Source organism: Sceloporus occidentalis, unplaced genomic scaffold (assembly GCF_023333645.1).
Source record: "Sceloporus occidentalis isolate IW3139 unplaced genomic scaffold, rSceOcc1.0.p SCAF_72, whole genome shotgun sequence".
Taxonomy (NCBI): Eukaryota; Metazoa; Chordata; class Lepidosauria; order Squamata; family Phrynosomatidae; genus Sceloporus; species Sceloporus occidentalis.
This window is the reverse complement of record NW_028317052.1, coordinates 4,101,125-4,120,826: the sequence shown is the minus strand read 5'-3', so window position 1 is coordinate 4,120,826 and position 19,702 is coordinate 4,101,125. Positions and strand designations below refer to the sequence as shown.

General features: G+C 39.0%; 1 protein-coding gene across 1 annotated transcript; it reads right to left on the bottom strand.

The window, feature by feature from the left end:
• Nucleotides 1-1,194: 1,194 nt before the first annotated feature.
• On the bottom strand, nt 1,195-10,242 carry LOC149286122 (vitronectin-like). Its single transcript, XM_089494434.1, has 8 exons — nt 10,176-10,242; nt 7,847-7,966; nt 6,287-6,568; nt 5,399-5,538; nt 4,874-5,030; nt 4,332-4,484; nt 2,572-2,874; nt 1,195-1,298 (listed from the first exon to the last, which is right to left on the bottom strand). The coding sequence occupies exons 1-8, from the start codon at nt 10,240-10,242 to the stop codon at nt 1,195-1,197; spliced, it is 1,326 nt and encodes a 441-aa protein (XP_089350560.1).
• Between the last annotated feature and the right edge of the window lie 9,460 nt (nt 10,243-19,702).

Sequence of the window (19,702 nt, the reverse complement as noted above, 5' to 3'; positions counted from 1 at the left end):
TAACATGCATGGGACAGGCTTAAAGTTATCCAAAATGTAAGACACGACAAAGAACTAATTAAGGAGTTTATTGCCCCTATGCAGTCCCACCAATAAACAATGTACCCTAAACTACTTTGTAAGTACTTTAATGTGCAAAAAGCCCCTTACATTAAAGGGGAAGTCTCAGTACTGTGCACAAAACTTGGTTTCATCTAATTTTGTTCCAATACACCTCCTTTATCTGAAGTTCTAGAGGCTGCCATTGTTATCAGTCATGTGATATTTTGGGTGGCTTTACCTGCTCACACACCACATTGACCTGATTCGCTATGCCAATGCTAAGAATGCCAAATCCTGCTTGTTTAATGAAGGCCTTTACTCCATAGACTTTCATTAGCCAGCGTCAGGCTGTGTGACTGAGTGTGATTGAGACAATCTTGATTCTATCGCACAATATATTGTGATAAGGAGTTGGAAGTGCTTGTCTAGTAGATTAGGCTAAAATAAAACTGCTGGGACACATAATAATCACTAATATGCAGCTGTCTAAAAATGTTATGAAAAACCTAGAAAGGTTTCTAAAAAGAAAACATGAAAACATGTTTTTCTCTGATACTGCTAATAAAATGTTTGGTAAGAGTTCCTCTTTTAGGAGAAGCTGTAGTTCAAGAACCGTACTTCCCGGTGGTTCTTCTTTCCTCAACAGTCCTGGCTGCTCAAAGCATCAAATCACCCCCATGATATAAGGGGTAACACTTTATATGCATGCATGCAAGGTTTCTCATTAGAACGCCTGGAAATCTTGATAGATTTTTCTCCTTTGCAATGTTAAAATGACTCATTTGCCCTCGATATTAGGAGGTATCCACTCAACCCTAACATGTGGAGGTTAGTATCATGAATGGCTGCCTTTTTATTAAATCACCCAGAAATCTGTCCACTACTATTTTAAAGTGTAATTAGGTCATTATCTGTATTGTCTGGCACCCTGAGGAATGGGGCACCCCAGTGGGACACCCAGTAAAGGCATACGGAAGAAAATAGCAGTAAGGAGCTTTATGGGCCCCGTAAATATGAAAAGAAGAGCACATACACACGGCATGTCATTTTTATTGTACCTTTTATTTCATATACACACAGAAGCAAGAAACTCTAGTTTGAGAGAACATTAATAGATATATAGAATATTCTCTACTGAATAATACGCTCTCTTTAGTCTGCCTCACAGCCCAACCAGTACTTTCCAATTGGCCGCGGGTAACGGGGAGAGACCTTGTCCACTCGCTTTGTTTGTAGGTTCACTCGGTAATATTTATCTGAGGAGGAAAAAAGAAACATAAAATCATACTAGACATACAAGAAACTGAAGCAGTTTATTATACCTACCAGTCCAAAGTTATGGTTATGACATTAGAGTCTAATTAAAGTTTAATGGCAATGCGTATTGTATCTCACGTAACAAGCTCTGTAGAATTCAGTATTAAGTACAAGGCACTCAGTAAAATCAAATAAACTGTATAAAATTAGTCCGTAACGTAACGCAGGTCTACCCAAAGCTGATTATCGGCTCAATTCACAATGCCTGTTCCCCACGTCTTTCATATGTATTAGGACTAGCCCTGAAATGATGTGTGGCTAGCTACACCTGTTGGTCATGGCCCCTTTCTGGCTCTTAGCAGCAGGGAAGTGGGGTGAGGTTTAGCTCTGTAAGGTTCTCGGACAGGAATAGAATATCTGGGCTCAGATGTTTAATGTCCACTCTGCTAAAACAGAAATTGTAAGTTTCTGCAATCTTTTGTTACACATATCTCAAAAACATACATGTTTATACAACTTACCAACTTTTTAAAAATCATTTTATAATGACTTTTGATGGTGCGTTGTATAATGCCAATTATAAAGCAATGGTCCATTTTGTTTTTCCATTAATGCTGTTGTGACACTACACAAGATCAGCTCTAGATTATTCTGTATTTTCTTTCTATTAGTAATTATCCTGATAGGTAGTATGCTTATCTTGGGTTTATTTGGACTAAAAGTGAACATCATAGACATTGCTAGGTTGGCGAGTCATGATTGGGATTTGTTTATATGGCAGGTGAACACAGGCACAACAAATGGAAGAAATTCTACAAACTTAGAAATAGGATTGGCTGGAACAAGAAAAACGGGACTAACAGATCCGTCACTTTTAACAAATCCTAGATCCTTGAAATAAAGTTTCAGCTAATGTATTTATCCAAGGAAAGGTATTCTATCTTCTCGCTCTCAGGGTCTGGACATGTAGCACTCCCCACTCCCTGCAGTTATGTCTGCCATATTGTTAAGTTGCTGATTGTTGTTTATTGGCTCAGGTAGTTGGTGAGAAGGGAGGGACGTTTGGCACAGGAAAGTAACTAGACGATGCCGTCTCTGCCACATGCTGCCACTGCCCCCAGCTTTGATTACGCAAACTTTTAAACTAGATATACTGTAAGTATCCGAAATGGTTGCACTGATTGACAAAGAAAAGGCACATGCAACAGGTAGTTTCAGTTAATGAATTTATTTTATTGTTAAAAGCTGGTGGCTTTACTAGGCTCGACCTACCTTTCTTGAAGAAGTAGACACTTTGGATAGGCTGGCAGCGAGGTATGTTTTCAGGTGGAAGCCAGTCGGGATCTGAATATTCATCGTCATCATCATCAAACAAGCTGTAAAGAAAATCATGATCGAAGGTCCTCCTATTACTTTTCCTCCGGTTGTTCCTACGGCGAGACTTTCTTCTTTTACTACGACGTAAGGACGATCTTGTTTGTCTGGGGACATATATCCTGCTTGGCAGCACAGCATCCAGATTACTGGGAACCCCCTTCCAGTCTCGGCTAATATATCGTGGTCCTTCTGTGCTACCTGGTGACCAGACCAACAACATGGTAAGAATAATGTACAAAAGTCCAAATATATTGTAGGCAAGATCTGTACAAAAACATTAGGATATTTTCAAGAGTGGGTTCCCTGATATTCTGGTTTTCAAACATGTTCACTGAGAAATTAAGAGGTCCGTTATGTTAACACAACCAACCTGACTCAAAAGAGGCTACATGCCCTCACATGCAAATGCCTGCAAAACTATATTACTCTATATACAGTACACTACACATATATATGAGATGCTTGGGAGTATATGTGACAGAATGGGACTTTGAATTTGTGAGCTGCAGGTAATGGCATGCAAGTTTGGTATTTCACAAAACCTTAAATAACAAAAAATATATAAACGGAAAAAAATTATTTAAAAATAAAAACTTTAAAAAAAGTGTGTTTGTCATAATGCTGTGCACCAGTAGTCCCTAGTAGAGTATGAGAAGGTTCAGTACAGCTGTCAAACATCATTGCTCTTCTACCTTTACTTGGGCATAATTAGGGAGTCAATGGCTTTGATGATCATTGCTGGATGTCATTAAAAGTAAGTGTAAATTGCACCAATTTAGTGCTTGTACTGTAATTATGTCTCCCACAAGGTGCATTGGAAGTACCTTGTTCTCCCCTACATTGGGCTCTATTTCTCTGCAAAGGGTTATAATTACTTTAACCTACCCATCCCAATGGGCAGGGGATGGGGGGTCTCTAGGCCTATTTCTCCCTTTTCAAGTCCCCCATAGGGAGGAGGTATGTCATGGGCTCTATGCATCACATAGGTTAATTTATATATTTTAATCCCATCCCACTGGTAACATGCCGCAAGGTAAGGAATTTACTATTTCATTACTTAACTCCTGCCCCTGATTGACAGGGGATCCGCATACACTCACTGTTTAGTGAATCGACCTTAATTAGGGTTTCATTTGCAGCTCCTTTGTATATATATCAAGTGTTGGGTTCCTAAAACCTAGGGGTATTACAGTGTAGCATAAGTAAATCTGGGGGTTAGGATATCGGGACAATCATTGGCTCGTGGACTGGATGCTCCGAGTCTCTTTAACATTGAGGTTATAATGGGGTTCGCATGATTTAATGAGTGCATATATTTTTTAATCTCTCAGAAGGTGCCACTGGTACTCCCTGGATATGGGGACAGAGAACTACACTGTACTCTGTACTACTCAAGCTTACTGAGAAGATGAAGATCTATCGCATGTTCTTTTTATTGTAGGTACGATGCACTTGAAACATTATAACCAGACTATTTTTTCTGGTACTGCGAATGGGGAAAGATTCTGCAGAGTTTAACAAAAGGTGGACAGGACGTAACAATTAGTATATAACATAACAAGATGACATACAGAAACAACATGTGAGGAGGGCCTTGATCAAGCAAGCTTACAATCTTGAAATCTGTGAAATGAACTCCCTGTTTTGCGACTTACTTTTTTTCCAGATTCCAAAGAGAAGTTCAAATAAGTTTTCCAAGCTGTTATCCTGTATCCTTACATAGTGTGTAAACAGCTCTGATGGTTCTGTTTCAAGACATTCCTCCCAGGTGGGCTGGTTTTTGAATTCATACTGCCAGTATCGGTTACCTATCGGAAATAGACAATATTATATGTCTGTAAGAAATATTAAACATAGAAAACAAACATATTGTAAGATACTGTTCTGATTTCAAGGAAATATTTGTCATTATAGATGGAGCGGTGCATATTTTTTAATAGCTAGGCACCCAGACGGAAGAGGAAAATGAAGACTGTTATAACTGAGTTCATAGTACAGAATATTAATGGTGCATTCAACAAACCTCTCCCACCACCCTTAGCAAAATAAACACCCGTAACAATCTAAAAGTACATTGGACCTGGGGTAAATCAGGGAGAACAGAAATAAATTAAAAATAATTATATAAATATGTATAAAATATATATTAATTGTGCTATACATGATATAAGAAGGAGGAGCACACGATTATACATACCCTTGAAGAAATAAACTTTTTCTTTGCCCTGGAAATTATTTGCTGGAAGAGCGAAGGCTGCATCAATATCATCTGGGATTTTGTGGAAACCATTAGAGATCTCACGGGGGTAACCAGAATCCAGAATTCCATCAGTAAAGCGCCAGTAATGTTTACCCTAAAACAATTTTATAATGGTAGCTGAGTTTATTGCAGCTGTGTCCTAATTGCTGCATGGTCCTCCCACACTACTAGCCCTTTTTCCCCTAAGAACAATATGTTTACCCCTTTTCTTGCAGGGGGCTGATATGTTGTCTCCCTGTCACATATGATGGTATATGATAGAAGCTCTTTACTGTCTCCATATTCAAGGGAACAGGAGAAAAGGAAACACACCAAGGAGACCAGAGATGGCAGAGACAGATATCACTGCCAACTTACTAGATCACCAGGTAAAATAGGTTCACAATATGGATAAAAATCTGACATTGCCCTTTCTCTAGGTAGCTATATAATTTTTTTTTTATTCTGTCAGCATCCCTTTACCTTAAAAAGATAGGTCTTTCCTTGGCAGTTGACACGGGTGAAAGCAGAGTCAATTGGACCATCTATACCCCATACATCTTTAATAAGTTTGGGGTAACCATCCAATGCTTTCTTATCATCAAGCTCATAAAAGTATTTGCCTAAACAGGAGAAACAGCAGTAAGAGTAACATCTTATTACATATAAAAATGTACATGCTTCCCAGTCACACCATTCTCCTGATCAGTGCGGTCTAAGCCTTTAACTAGAAGAGCCTCGCACAAGTCAGAGGAACAGGCTGTAGGGTTGAATGGTATAAAATGATCTTAATTATATAATACAATGGAACCTATGGACATCATACAAAACAAGTGTAGCTGCATCTGACAAGCATACTTCCTATACTCTCCATAGCACTACAGAAATAAGAAAAATCTGCTTATATATTATGAAAGCTTATGGCATTGAGCTACCAGTACTGGTCGTAGTGGGTAACACAGACACTGTTATTGGGTTCCCAGTATTTTTGGAGGCTCTCAGGGAATGGGGGTGGCAAAGACTTGGGAATTCCTGGGAACTAGATGACAAAGGGCCCAAGCTGCATTTGTGTCTAGGTTATGTCAAAAGTTGGTATGAAAAATTAAGTAGAATGACTAATCAGATCCTATGTCTGAGCACGATTAACCTTATTCATGTTGATATTCATATTTCTAAAATGACATCTCAATCTATTTGGAAAGTGGCTTTAAGATCCCAGTGATCTAACTCCTGTAATATCACAATTTACCATGAATTATCATAGGTGGTCTCATCTTGTCTCATCTTGCATGTACATTTTCATACATTATATGTGCGGAACTTAACATATTGATATGAAAAGTACTATTTTATTTTAACCCCACCATGTACCTCGAAAGGCATAGATGGATCCATTCTTTAAATTGGTGAAAGCATCAAAAGACTTCCCACTACACAGCGAATCTGGTGTCTGATGGGTTTGGTCAGTAACATTTACTGTTGTTTCAGCCACAGTTGTTGTTGGTAGTGTACTGTATGTAACCGTTGTGACTTCACTAAGGATTGTTGTATCTTCAAATAATGTTGAGTTTACAGTCTCTGTTTCACTCAATATTTCGATTGCTTCACCATAGTCCCCATCTTCTGGAACTGCAAACACATCTCCTCGTGTCTCTGAAAAAAAGGACACATTTTCTTCATAACATTAATTTTTACAAGTGATGTAGAGACTGAACAACTCATTTGACACTTGCAGACTGCTTCAAATACACACACTGGACAATCCTGTCCATCATAATTTAGAAGTCATATTTTGAGGCAAAATACAAAGTGAGTGAACAGAAAAAAAAATCTAAATCAAATTAACATTTGGTGGGACCACCCTTTGCCTTCATAACAGCATCAATTCTTCTAGGTACACTTGCACACGGTTTTTTAAGGAACTTGATAGGTAGATTGTTCCAGACATCTTGGAGAACTAACCACAGTTCTTCTGTGGATTTAGGCAGCCTCAGTGGCTTCACTCTGTTCATGTAATCCGAAACAGACTTGATGTTGAGACCAGGGCTCTGTGGCATCCATATCATCACTTCCAGGACTCCTTGTTCTTTTGTATGCTGAAGATAGATTAATGACATTGACTGTATGTTTGGGGTCGTTGTAATGCTGCAGAATACATTAAGGGGCAGAAAGATGCCTTTCTGATATTATTGCATAAGGATTTGGCTGTACGACTCAGCATTGGGAAGACCATTAAATTGATTGGCCTTGTCTCCAGGTCTTCCATGAAGACCACTTCTCCGGGATGTAGATGATTGTGCTAGGGTCCCACTGTGTTCTGCCAATGCGGAGCTAATGGCACTGCCAGACATTTTCTGAAAGTAAGCATGATGTGTCTTTTATCTGCTACACTTAGTTTCCTTGGCCGACCACTTTGTCTCCTCAACGTTTCCTTGTGTTTCTTCAAAAGAGCTTAGACAGAACATCTGGAAACCCCTGTCTACCTTGGAATTTCTGTCAAGAAGAGACCTTGCTAATGCAGTAAACCTACCTTATGTCCTGTTGCTGTACTTAGTCTTGCCATGGTGTTTGACTTTTGACATTAAACTTCACTAACCTTGTTAGTGAGTTTGGCTGTTCCTCACCCAGTTTTATTCCTCCTACACAGCTGTTTTTGATTGTGTTGTCTTTGGTATAATTACACCTAACTATATGCCTACAAACTCACTGACTTTGTGCAAATGTACCTAGAAGAATTGATGCTGTTTTGAAGACAATATTTATTTGATTTAGATTTTTCTTCGCTTTGCATTTTGTTAAATGATAAAACCAAACTATTAACATGTCTATTTTCAAAAACATTCTTACTTTACAACATTTTTTTCTCACCTGCCTAAAATGTTTGCACTGTACTGTACATATCAGAGTGTGTTTAGCTGACATTGTTCTTACGTTTTGGTTTGCAGACCTCCTCATAGTCACTGCAGCAGCTCCCGTAATATGTGCAGAGGATGTCACACTGGCACTTCCTACTTGCGATAAAGCCATCAAAACAAAACCCTTCACATGACTCTGTAATGAAACCATGTAAATAATTAACAAAATACAATTAGTATTTAATTTAACAGTAATGTTTTAAATTTGAACTGTATAATAAACTCAGAGCCATAACTAGGACCGGGACACAGATGGAGGGCACTGACATCACATCTAGTCCTGAAGGTGGACAGGGGCATTGTCACCGGGAAACTCAAGTGCACTATTCACCAGGGGCAGCTACATTTCTTGTCCTATGTAATGGAAACATTATACAATCTCTAATATTTTCATGATATTTAGTGGTAAATACCAACCTAGAGTTAACATTTAACTATAGTCTGACAGACATTTATTCTGATGACGTGGTTTATTCATTAAAATAGTTGTTGTTCCATGACTTTCTTTTAGAGTGTAATAATGCGACCCTAGTCCTATTCTATTACAGCGTGGTTTAGCTTGTAATGTCAACAACTGCATGATATGGCTGTCTTTTGTACTGGGTGGCACCAGTTAAGAATAGCCATGGAACACCTACATCAGTTCTGCATGAAAATAACTAACCTAACTACTGTTTTATGAAAGGGTCCTCTAGTCACCTTAATATAAATCTAAACAAACATTACTTTAGAACGTTTACAGTCTGCTGAGAAATTAATCAAAACATAGAAGGAAGCTAGAGTTAAAGATAACCAATTCCTAGCAACAGTGATGGATTAAGGGACTCATAAGGTATGGCGCTAATTTTATTGAGGACAGACAAGAGCACAACACACTTGTCATCGAGCATCTTGTGTTTGGTATAGAACACAATGAGGTGTCCACTCACCAATGCCACTTCCTCCAACAGCACCCCTCTAACCCCACCTCATTTTCTCAACAACCTCCAACTAAAAAGTATTACTAATCTTTTGTTTAAGGAGAACATATTTGTGGAACTGTTGTTGGACTGATGATCCTATTGAAGGGTGCTTCAGCTCCATCAGCTCTTTCATTCAACCTTTCATTAGGAGCACAAAAATAATGTTGATGAAATGATCCCAATAAGGCAGTTACAGACACTCCCTGTGGCCATGTGTGGAACTGCAGATTAAGAAAAATAATGCTTCTGTATGCTTATAATGAGCCCAAAATGACAAAAGCCCTATACCATACAGAACACAGCAAGTAAAATAATTATAATAGAATAAAATACTAAAATACTTATAATATTCTTTGTTGAAAGAGGACACTCATGTTGTTATATGTGTTGACGCAACAATTTTATTATCACCTTGCTTAGCCAATTAAGTAGATTTGCCAGATGGCCTGGGTGATTAAGACATTGTATAATTTGCCACAAGGCAGTATGATAAGGAATTACTGACTAGCAGATTAGACAAAGACACGAAGTATACAAAGCACAAATACACTGTTTTGTATTATGTGAAAGCTGTAATTGTTTTTTAAACTGACAATGACACAGTGTTTTTACAACTTGCTTTAAAATTATACTAATAAAAAACGGTTGACTCTTTGCCCCAGACAGCAGTATCTGTGTGTCTAGAAGTGTATATGAGCCTGATCTATACCCACAGTGTTTCTTTATACATGAAAGCGGATCACAAATAAAACATTTCAAGGAACATTCCATATATTGTACACAGGCAACTGTCTAGGTTGATGGGAGTAAATGATGATGATATGTTTCCCAGTCCAGCAGAAATGTCATATTGCTCGACAAAGAGATCTGGAGGTGTACAATGCTCTATGGGTTTTCGCTCTCTGGCTGAGGGTGTGAGATTTGCGTTCTACATATCCATAGAATACTACCCACTTTCATGTCTTGCTATAGAATCTACTAGTCTGACATTCCCCTCTTATCTGTTTGATGTAATATCTTGTTTGTTGTTGATATTTCACAATATCTCTTGGCCATGAGTTGCAGGAAATCATTAACAAATGTGGCCAGGGCACAATGAACAAACTGATATGAAGTAACCCACAGTTGCATTTGCATCTGTTATTGTATAAGTAAAGTGATTTGCAATTAAAAGTATCAGGGCAGCTCTAAGTTTTTAGCAATGGATTTAACAGCATAGAAACCAAGAAACACAACATAAATATTTAGTCATTTTTAATTACATTAAACTCTGTCATATTCTGCAGCAGTGTTCAATGGTTATTTGACCTTTCTCTAACACAACAGACGCAATATTAGCGCTTGCTGAGTAAATCCATTTCTCTTGCACCCTTTCTCACCTACCTTCAGCGGCTTGGACCACACAGACAGCCCCCAGCAGAAGGAGCAGAAGCAGCTTCAGGGATGCCATGTCTGTCCTCCTCACATGTCCTGACCTACTCTGGAGCCCACTGCTCTCTGACCAGATAGTTTATCATCTTCTTTGTTTGCAGTTTCACCACTTCTGTTTACAGAGATTAAAGAGATTATCAAAAAGCCTTGCCCTATTCCTGGAATCCCATTGTCTCTTATAATATGACACACTATTGAGCAGTTTACTGTAATAGAATCCATTCATCAATGTAATCTCACTGCCAAGTAGACATCGCAAGCAAGGATATGAAAACCAATCTTTTCATAACTCCTATTTTAAAAGCAGGGCCATTAATAGGGGCAGCCATTGGCTCATGCTTACATTTGAAGCCTATTGAGATCCTTCAACATCTGCCCTAGATAAGGAGGCGCAAAAACCCCAAGATCTCCACAGAACTGCACCAGGAATAGCTATGACTTGGCTGGGGGTGCACTGGGATAGGCTTGTCCTGGGCCCAACTATGACTAAAGCTGATCCCTGATTAAACGGGATCAATATGGAGTTTAATTAAAGGTTGGGACAGCTGAATACATTTGTAAGTAAAAAAAAGATAAGAATGCAACCAAAAGTGCCTCTATAACAAACATATGTCAAGACCTTATTAGTGATATCCCCTTTCTGCCCAAGAAAAATCCTTTTCTCCATTTTATATTCTACGTGGCTATAACCATCATCTGACCTAGAGAAACAATATTTGATATGTTCCCAACAATTACCCTTATCTACTAAGCTATATTTAACTATTTCCAAACTGCTATTTACAACTTCATCCACCAACCAGTTCTAACGGACATTTTTGTCTAATTCTGTTCTGTTTGCTTTTACCAAATTTGATATATCAATAGAATCTTCACCCTTGAAAATTGTTTAAAGCTGTTGATTCAATAGTCATAATATTAACTTTTAAGGGAGTGAAAACAATCTATTTTCTCCAATCACAGTTTTATAACTACATTTATATATGGAGTTGACTTGATGTTTTAATTAACTTTGCATACTTTGTATAAAGGAGGACCACCCAATCCCAGTCAAATGAACGAGCCCCCCTAGACCCTGTAGAAACAATAGACTGTATGGGACGTGTGGAATAACCTTTTTTTAATCTATAAAACAACAGGCAGATTGAGGCTAGTCCATATGCCTTTGGCAATTAATGCCTTTGGAGACAGGTTGGTCAATTTCAAGGCATGCTAAGGCAGGGAATGAGAAAACCATCTAATATCAAATATTTCTCAGTAGGAATCTAGCATCCTATCCATGACGGGTTGTTTTAATCTTTGTAACATGTTTTACACACTTGCCAACTGTATTGATTTGGTTGGACAAGTCCCAACAGTGAAACTCCAATGGTCAACCCTGATACTTACCAGAATAGTAGAGAAGGATTTTCGTATAAACTGTAGTAAAAGTATTTTGAGAAGGATTTCCTTTACATTTTTTTAAAATAACCTGAAAGAGATCTTGGGTTGGTATCATTTGGACTTTAATTCTCTTTAACTTTTTTGTTAGTATGGTTGCTATGGGCCAATCCTGACCCAGCTATAAGATCAAATGACGCAAATGTCTGGACCACCAAACTACAACTAGGAGACTTGGGGCCCAAAAATATAAATTTGCTATTGTTACCAACAGCCACCACAAATACTCTGAAATGGGAATGGCAGGTTAGATGCCCAGCTTGGCTCATCATTTTGGGAACAGTGGAGCTAAACCAGAAACAGTAATAGCGGCAAACACAACCTCCTCTCCTTTTGGTCATGCACTGTGACCTATGTATGTTGTGAGGGAGTTTGGCCTTATTCCAGCTCTATGGCGTTTAGTCACTAAACAAAAGATTAATAACATTACGTGAGTTTGGAAAAGAGTTGTGATTTTAATTTAGCAACAAATGCTGAGATCATTATTGAACAATGTATAATTGTAAGGGTTAGGATACGTCTAAAAAAAACCCCTCGATGATTATTTTGATGATTATTTAACACCCTGCGCATAAGGCTATCTGACATACCCTTACAACTGTATACAACACTATCTGGCAGACCAACTCTTCCTCGCGCACAGCAATATTCGCCTTTGTCTACATGCAAATTCTGGGTCACACTTTATGGGGCTTTAAATCCCATCCAGTGTGAACAACAATTCTGCCGCAGACAAGACTTTTATATATATAGTGTGAGAGATATATCCAGTCTTGTTAGAAAAAAACTCACTGTACAAGTGGTCATGGTCATTTATAATCAAGAGTAAAGACAGAGGGTCAAAATGTTAAATTCTCATGCAAACTTGCACTTTAGTTTCCCCGGTTAGCCTACATTTATTCTGAACACTTGAGAAAAGCTCTAGGTAAAGCAAATTCAAACGATGATCAACATTTGTTGAGGTGCATAAGAAATGCATTGCAACGTCGATTTAAAAGGGTTGTAGTTGTAGAAAGAACAAAAATACTTGTGGGGTTCAGAGACTTAAAATGCATCTTAAAAGAACCAATAATAACCATATGTGGTCCTTTAACATTCCCTGTAGATTTATACATTTAAATAATGAATGCTTTAAGTGCTATTGTCACAAAATGCCAAAATTCTGTGGAAAAACAGCATTGATCCCAGTTATGTATTCTGGCTTCCTTTGATAATGGCCCCCGGAGGATTATTCTCCAGTCAGAGAAGCTAAAGTTTTATTCTACAGAGAGTACTTTTCTGTCAAGAGTGTTGTCAAGAATTGGTGATGTCACATCGCACAGCTAAGGAAGCTTCTCTGTTTGCGATGAAGCGTAGAACAGGTTTGGCATTTTTATACTGCCTCTTCTGCGGATCTACGTGGCCAATCGAACAGCTCTTCTTCAGGATATCTGCCGACTTGGGAGAAAATATTTTTTCTTATTATGTTATTATGTTCTGTGCCTATATAAAGATGTAGTATGCAGTACTGTGCATACTGTGCAAACCTGCAACACTATATATATATATATATATCCTGCCCTATGTAACAGCCCTCTACTCTAGATTTAATGCTAAATCCTTTTTTGAAATAGTATAAGTAATACACGTCATAAGCTAAATTAATAGGACAAAAAAGGGAATTCAGACCTCAGAAATTTTTTGCACATATTTTAAAACAACAAAAACAAATTACACACCACAAAATGAGAGAACAGCAAAACCAGAGTCATAAGATATGAAAAAACTGCACCACAAATTAAACCAAACCCTCTCAGAACTACAGTACGGGTCATTAACCTTGTGGTGTGCGTGGTACTTATCAAGCAAGGGAATAATCTCTAAAGTAATATAAATATTTGCAAAATGAAAACAAGTGTTTTGTGTTTTTGAACAAAAACACTGATTCTACTACTACAGAAATACTGTTCAGAATATGCAGACAATGAGCTGCCTGTGGGGTGACTCCATGTTATATGTAATGCCACATATGGCCACAAGGTGCAGCCACACCCTTTAAATAGAATTTCTCCCCCAATGGGATCCTTTATATGCTCACTTAACAGGGTTTTACCAATTACTTTTAGATGTAATGTACTGGCTACAGGAAGGTAGCAATCCAAAAATCCAAGGGGTCAACTGGATTATTATGCAAGTTATTCCTGGACTATTTTTTCTTTATTCCATAAGGGTTATATATAAATAGCGATTCTGGGAAAAAATATTTTCTCATCATAGCAATCAATAGAATGGTCCAATATGCAGCATCATTTACTTGGTTGATATGATAACAACAACACAACTTTTCCTTGCTTTTTGAATGTCCTAAAACAATTCATTGTCCTGGAATAAGATTGTCCAGGTTGTACGAAAAAATCCGCGACAGACGGTCATCTTTTGTGTGGCAGATGTGTTCTTGTGCCTTGTATTTGGTCTCGTCTGAATGAACTCATCCCTGCTTAAGGTTTGGCGCTGACATCACCTCAATTATTAGGAAGTTAAGGTGTTTAGTAGCTTTAAATTAATGGTAATATTATATAGTACAATGTTACAGCTCACATTGTATTTTTTATAATTTCAAGAAAAACATTAATCATTAAAATTTTGCTGACTGCTCAGAAATCCCCACAAGCTGGCTGATGCATTATGTCACTATGTCAATTATGGATTGTTTCCATATAGCAACAAATCCATAGGCTTCAATCATATAAACAAGCAAAAATAAATCGTAATGACTGGAAAGAAAGATATTCAGTCTGAAAAAAATATAATTAAGTATACAGTTTATGCATACATCCCAAATGTGTATAGTACTAACATTAATAGCAGATTAAAGTTCATAATAGTGAAAGAAAGCATTTTAACGCTAAATTAGGAAAAAAGTATGTTAAGTGAAAGTATTATTGTCAATATTTAGCATTTTGTAATTATATATAAGATTTAAAAAAGCTTCTCCCACGGTATAGAGGGGTTCCTCAGTAAAGTGCTAAGCTCTTGACAAGTGAACATGGTTAGTGATAAAGATAGCATCTCAATGTATTGAACATATAAATCCCGCTGCTGATAGAGTATCCTGCAGAGAGAATTTATTACAGGCCTCGAGTACCGTTATTATTACAATTTTCCACTAGGAGCTTGCTATTAATGTTTCCATATTACTCAAAAAAGAGACTTCAGCTGGTGCTGTGGTGGGGTATCAGTGGAATTGTGATTCCTTAAACCCTTTCAATGACAAATTAGTACGTAACGGCACTACAATCAACTGTATCAGAGATTTAATAAGTGTTTCCCCTACAAAGATGCTCTACCGCAAGGTGTCTTGCCTCCTTTCCTCATATTTATGAAATTGTTGATTGACTGAATTCATTCAAAGTATTTAATAGAAACATTTGGGGGCCCTAGGACCTGGTGCACCATGCATGCAACATACATACCAATTTTAAAATGGAGGTAACTATATACCATATTCAGGTGCTTGCAGTGATGTACTTAGGGGGGCAGGTGTTGAGGAAGTGGTCCGCCACGGGTGCCACTTATTAGGGGCAGGGGCGTACCTAGAGTATTTGGCACCTGGGGCAGATCCTGTATGTGGCACCCCCCCCCACTTTAAAACTGCATAGCTTCTACTGTTATATACCGGCGCAGACACTGAAGGTGGTACAGCATAACGCTTACTGTTATCATTATATACTGAGGCAGACATTGACGGTGGTACAGCATAACACTTATCACTATATACTGAGGCAGAAATTGACGGTGGTACAGCATAACACCTATCACTATATACTGAGGCAGACATTGACGGTTGTACAGCATATCACCTACCACTATATACTGAGGCAGACAATGACGGTGGTACAACATAACACCTATCACTATATACTGAGGCACACATTGATGGTGGTACAGCGTAATCCCTATCACTATACATTGAGCCACACATTGACAATAGTGCAGCATAACTCCTATCACTATATACTAAGCCAAACATTGATGTGGTGTAGGCCTACCACTTCATTAGTAGTAGGGATGCACCGAAACGAATTCTGGACTGAAACCGAAAATGCAGCATTTACCCCCCACACCATAAAAAAAATTCTAACACTTTTATTTCAAGTAAGTAACACACCAAAATAGGACAAAACAATTAAATAACAATATTAATATATATATATATATATATATGATTGTTAACAGCAATCACATTTGTATCATGCCCAGGCATACCCAGATTCCAGGATGTACTCACAGACTTGGCATGATAGGAGTATGATTGCCCTATCTACCCCTTCTCACTCCCTTTTGTCCTACCTACCCCTTCTCACTCCTTTCTCCCTATCTACCCCCTATCCCCCCGTCTCACTCCCTTCTCCCTATCTACCCCCTCCTAACTATCTACCCTCTCCCACTTTGAAGTTCACTTACCTTTTAGGAGTCCTGCGGTGGGGGTGCAAGGCCTCTGTCTCCCAGCTCTGCCACTGTATGGAACAGTATAGAGTGATGGGAGTTATGATGTACTAGAGCATAATTATATAATGAAAAATACATTGGAAATGGTACAGCATAACACCCATCACTCTCACACACTTACCAATCCGCACATATACCAATCCACACATACACCAATCCACACACATACCAGTCCAAACATACACCAACCCACACGCATACCAATCCACACACATACCAATCCAGACATATACCAATCCAGACATATACCAATCCAGACATACTAATCCACACATATACTAATCCACATATATACCAATCCACACGCATACCAATCCACATATATACCAATCCACACATATACTAATCCACATACACCAATCCACACATACCAATCCACACATATACCAATCCACACATATACCAATCCACACATACCAATCCACACATACCAATCCACACATACCAATCCACACACATACCAGTCAACTCTCACTCACTCACTGAATGCTTTCCTACCTTTCCTCTTTTCTCCTTACAGCTTCTTTTCCTCCTCTTCGCTCCTCTTCTTCAGTTCTTCTGTCTTCTTCCGGGTCAGAGAGCACGGACGGCAGTGGGCGCGGCTTCAGTGTTGTGCGCCGGGATCTGACAACAAATCCCGGCGCACAGCAGCTGTTGCCGCGCGGATCGCAAGGGAGCGATATCGGAGGTCTTTAACAGACCTCCGGCTCCCTTGAGTGGTTTTAAGCCGGGTTCAAGGGTTGAACCCGGCTTAAAATCACTCAAGGGAGCCGGAGGTCTGCTAAAGACCTCCGATACCGCTCCCTTGCGAGCCTGCTCCTCCAGCGGCGGACATTGCTGTCCGTCTCTGGAGGGGTGCCGGCAAGTTGGCACCCCCCTGATGAGCGGCACCCGGTGCGGACCGCCCCCCGCTAGGTACGCTACTGATTAGGGGGTGCCCAACTGGAACACAGAGGTCCCAAGTATCACAGAAATTCCCTCACCCTCAATGTTCCTAGGTCTTCTCTTGCCTCTTCTGTCTTATTTCTTCATATGCTTCTCCCCAGTGTAGCTCTGTTGACCAGGCCTCCCAGAGTACTTCTGGAAAAGGTCAAAGCCACAGTGTACACCACGTGGACAGTCTCTCCCCATTCCTCTAATCGGAAGAGAGGATGCGCGTGGAGGCTCCGCGTCTCTGAAGAAGCCCTTCATGAGGACTGGTCAGGGGAGCTGATATCAGCAGACAGAAGAAGAAGAGGCAAGAAAAGAAGCGTGGATGTGGGAAAGGAGACAGGGACAGAGAAACAGTTGGAGGAGAAGGTAGTCACAGAGTGTGCGTAAAAGTGAGAGAGTGAGTGGGAGAGAGTGAGTAAGAGTGTAGGTGTTTTTGCATTTTTGAAAGTGGAGGCAAGGGTGCCAAATATAGGATCCGCCCAGTGCCAAATACTCTAGGTACGCTCCTGGGTACTTGCTTATAGTCACAGTAATACTATAGACAATTTGACACATTTTTTTGACCTAGACACAACAGATATTGAGAGAAATGTTAAAAATTGTGCGCCTAGATAACATTTGTCCTTTATAGTGTGAGCTGAAAGGAAACTTTATTGTGTAGTTTTTAAATACATAGTAATTTAAATACTTTGTTTTGCAAATCGCATGCAGTACACATGGATTAATCGAAGCCACTGCAACTGAGTATAAAACGACGGGAGAACATCAATAGCTTCATAATACACTCTTACCAATATGTAACTGACTAACAGACAAGGACCTTTAAATAGCTGCACATAAATGCAGCGTCTAGGACATGTCCTCACTCGCTCTTAGAAGGGAACAAATGATCTTAACTCACAAACGTCCACTTTATAGAGGCATTAACTTTCATTTTAATAGCTATGATTTCAGATGCAGCGTCTCCCCCATATTCCTCAAGCATGATTTTATTTCTATTAAATTTATCTATTTATCTCAATTTATCTAAATGTATCTATTAACTTTATCTTAGGGTGACCTGCCCCCCAATTGAGACGTCTATTTGTCCCCGGACACACTATTAAGTCTTAAGTAAATATATTTATTCATTTATTTGCTTGTTCTAAATCCTGTTAACCCTTTCAGTGCCAACCACGTATGAATGATGACGGAGGCCATGGGAGTTGCAGTCCAAAAACCGGTTACACTAGAGGTGCGAACGTGTGTCATGGTTGTGTATATTTATATTTTCTGCCCAAGATTTTGTTTCCTTTGTATAAGTGTGGCACAAAACTATCTTACGTGTGCTGCACGTACCTCAAATAAGTGTGCAATTTACTGATATGTACAAACATATGTATTGAATAAATGTAGTGTTTGATATTTTTAGTATTTGGCTTGGTATATTCAATGAAATAATGTGTAAAAATATAAATATATGTATGTATTTTTTGCATTTCTACCATTATCGTGTGATGTGTTTTTCTTTAAACTAGCCCTCTAGGTTTTAAAATTTGGTCATCTTATTCTATCTCATTTTAAACAAGCGTGTTATGCTTCTAACAACACTAGCAGTGTTCTGCGCTGACACTGTTACTTCCGCCCGAAGCAGGGGCTTCGCTGATTCGAAGCTACGCCAGTGACAAGGCCTCTCATCGGGTTGCTGCGGTAGTTGGAGTTGAGGGAAGGAGAAGCAGGTGATGTTGTCACCGTGGTAACGAAGTCTGGCTGTTGCCAAGAGGTGGGGCTGATGTATCATGACGTCACCCTGCGGCTCACTGTCTGAGTGAGATGCTTGGAACACAGACAGCAGAGGCAGTTATGGAGAGAAAGTCATATGGAATATAGAGTACAATCGGGGGTCTTTAGGGAATCATAAAGACGTAACTGCAAATCATGATCAGCAGGATGGTGGAGGAACAATGCCCTTAAGTGGTACTTAGAGAGGGAGGTTAGGTGGCACATGGAATCAAGCTTTCATTCACTTGGTCTGGGTTGTTTGGAGGAAACTATCTGGTTGTATGTTCCTGCAATCTCTAGAAGATCCATTGGTGAAATTCTCTAATCAGCAAATTCAGGGAAGATATCTGGAAAGGTTTTTCAATGTTTATCTCTGAGACGGGAGTGACGTTGATGGTGTATTTTTAGTACTGGAGGTCTAATTCCCACAAGGTTTGGTCTTTGTGTGATAGAGTATTTCTTGCTTCTCCTTTGTTAGTAAATATAGAAGATCTGTGTTTTTGTTGTAGTTCTCTACTAAGCTAACAATTCTATCCAGGAACCTGAAAAGCCTATGCAGTGCCTATTGTTTCTGAAAAAAAAACAGGGTGCCTTTGTTATTACAATATGAGCTAGGGGTCGTTCTGTCCTACTCTGTTGAAATTGATGTGTTTACCATTATTCTAGCGATTTTTATAAATTATTTGTTTCCTTTGTGATATTTCTATGAGAATCTGCATCTTCATACTTGTGGAATAGCTCTGTGTTCTTTGTTAACCAGGTTGGTGTATTCTCCTGTCCACTATAATTAATAACTATTATTTCATCCCGTTTAGCTGGTGTGCTCTCCTATCATCTACACCTTAGGAGTTGTTAAA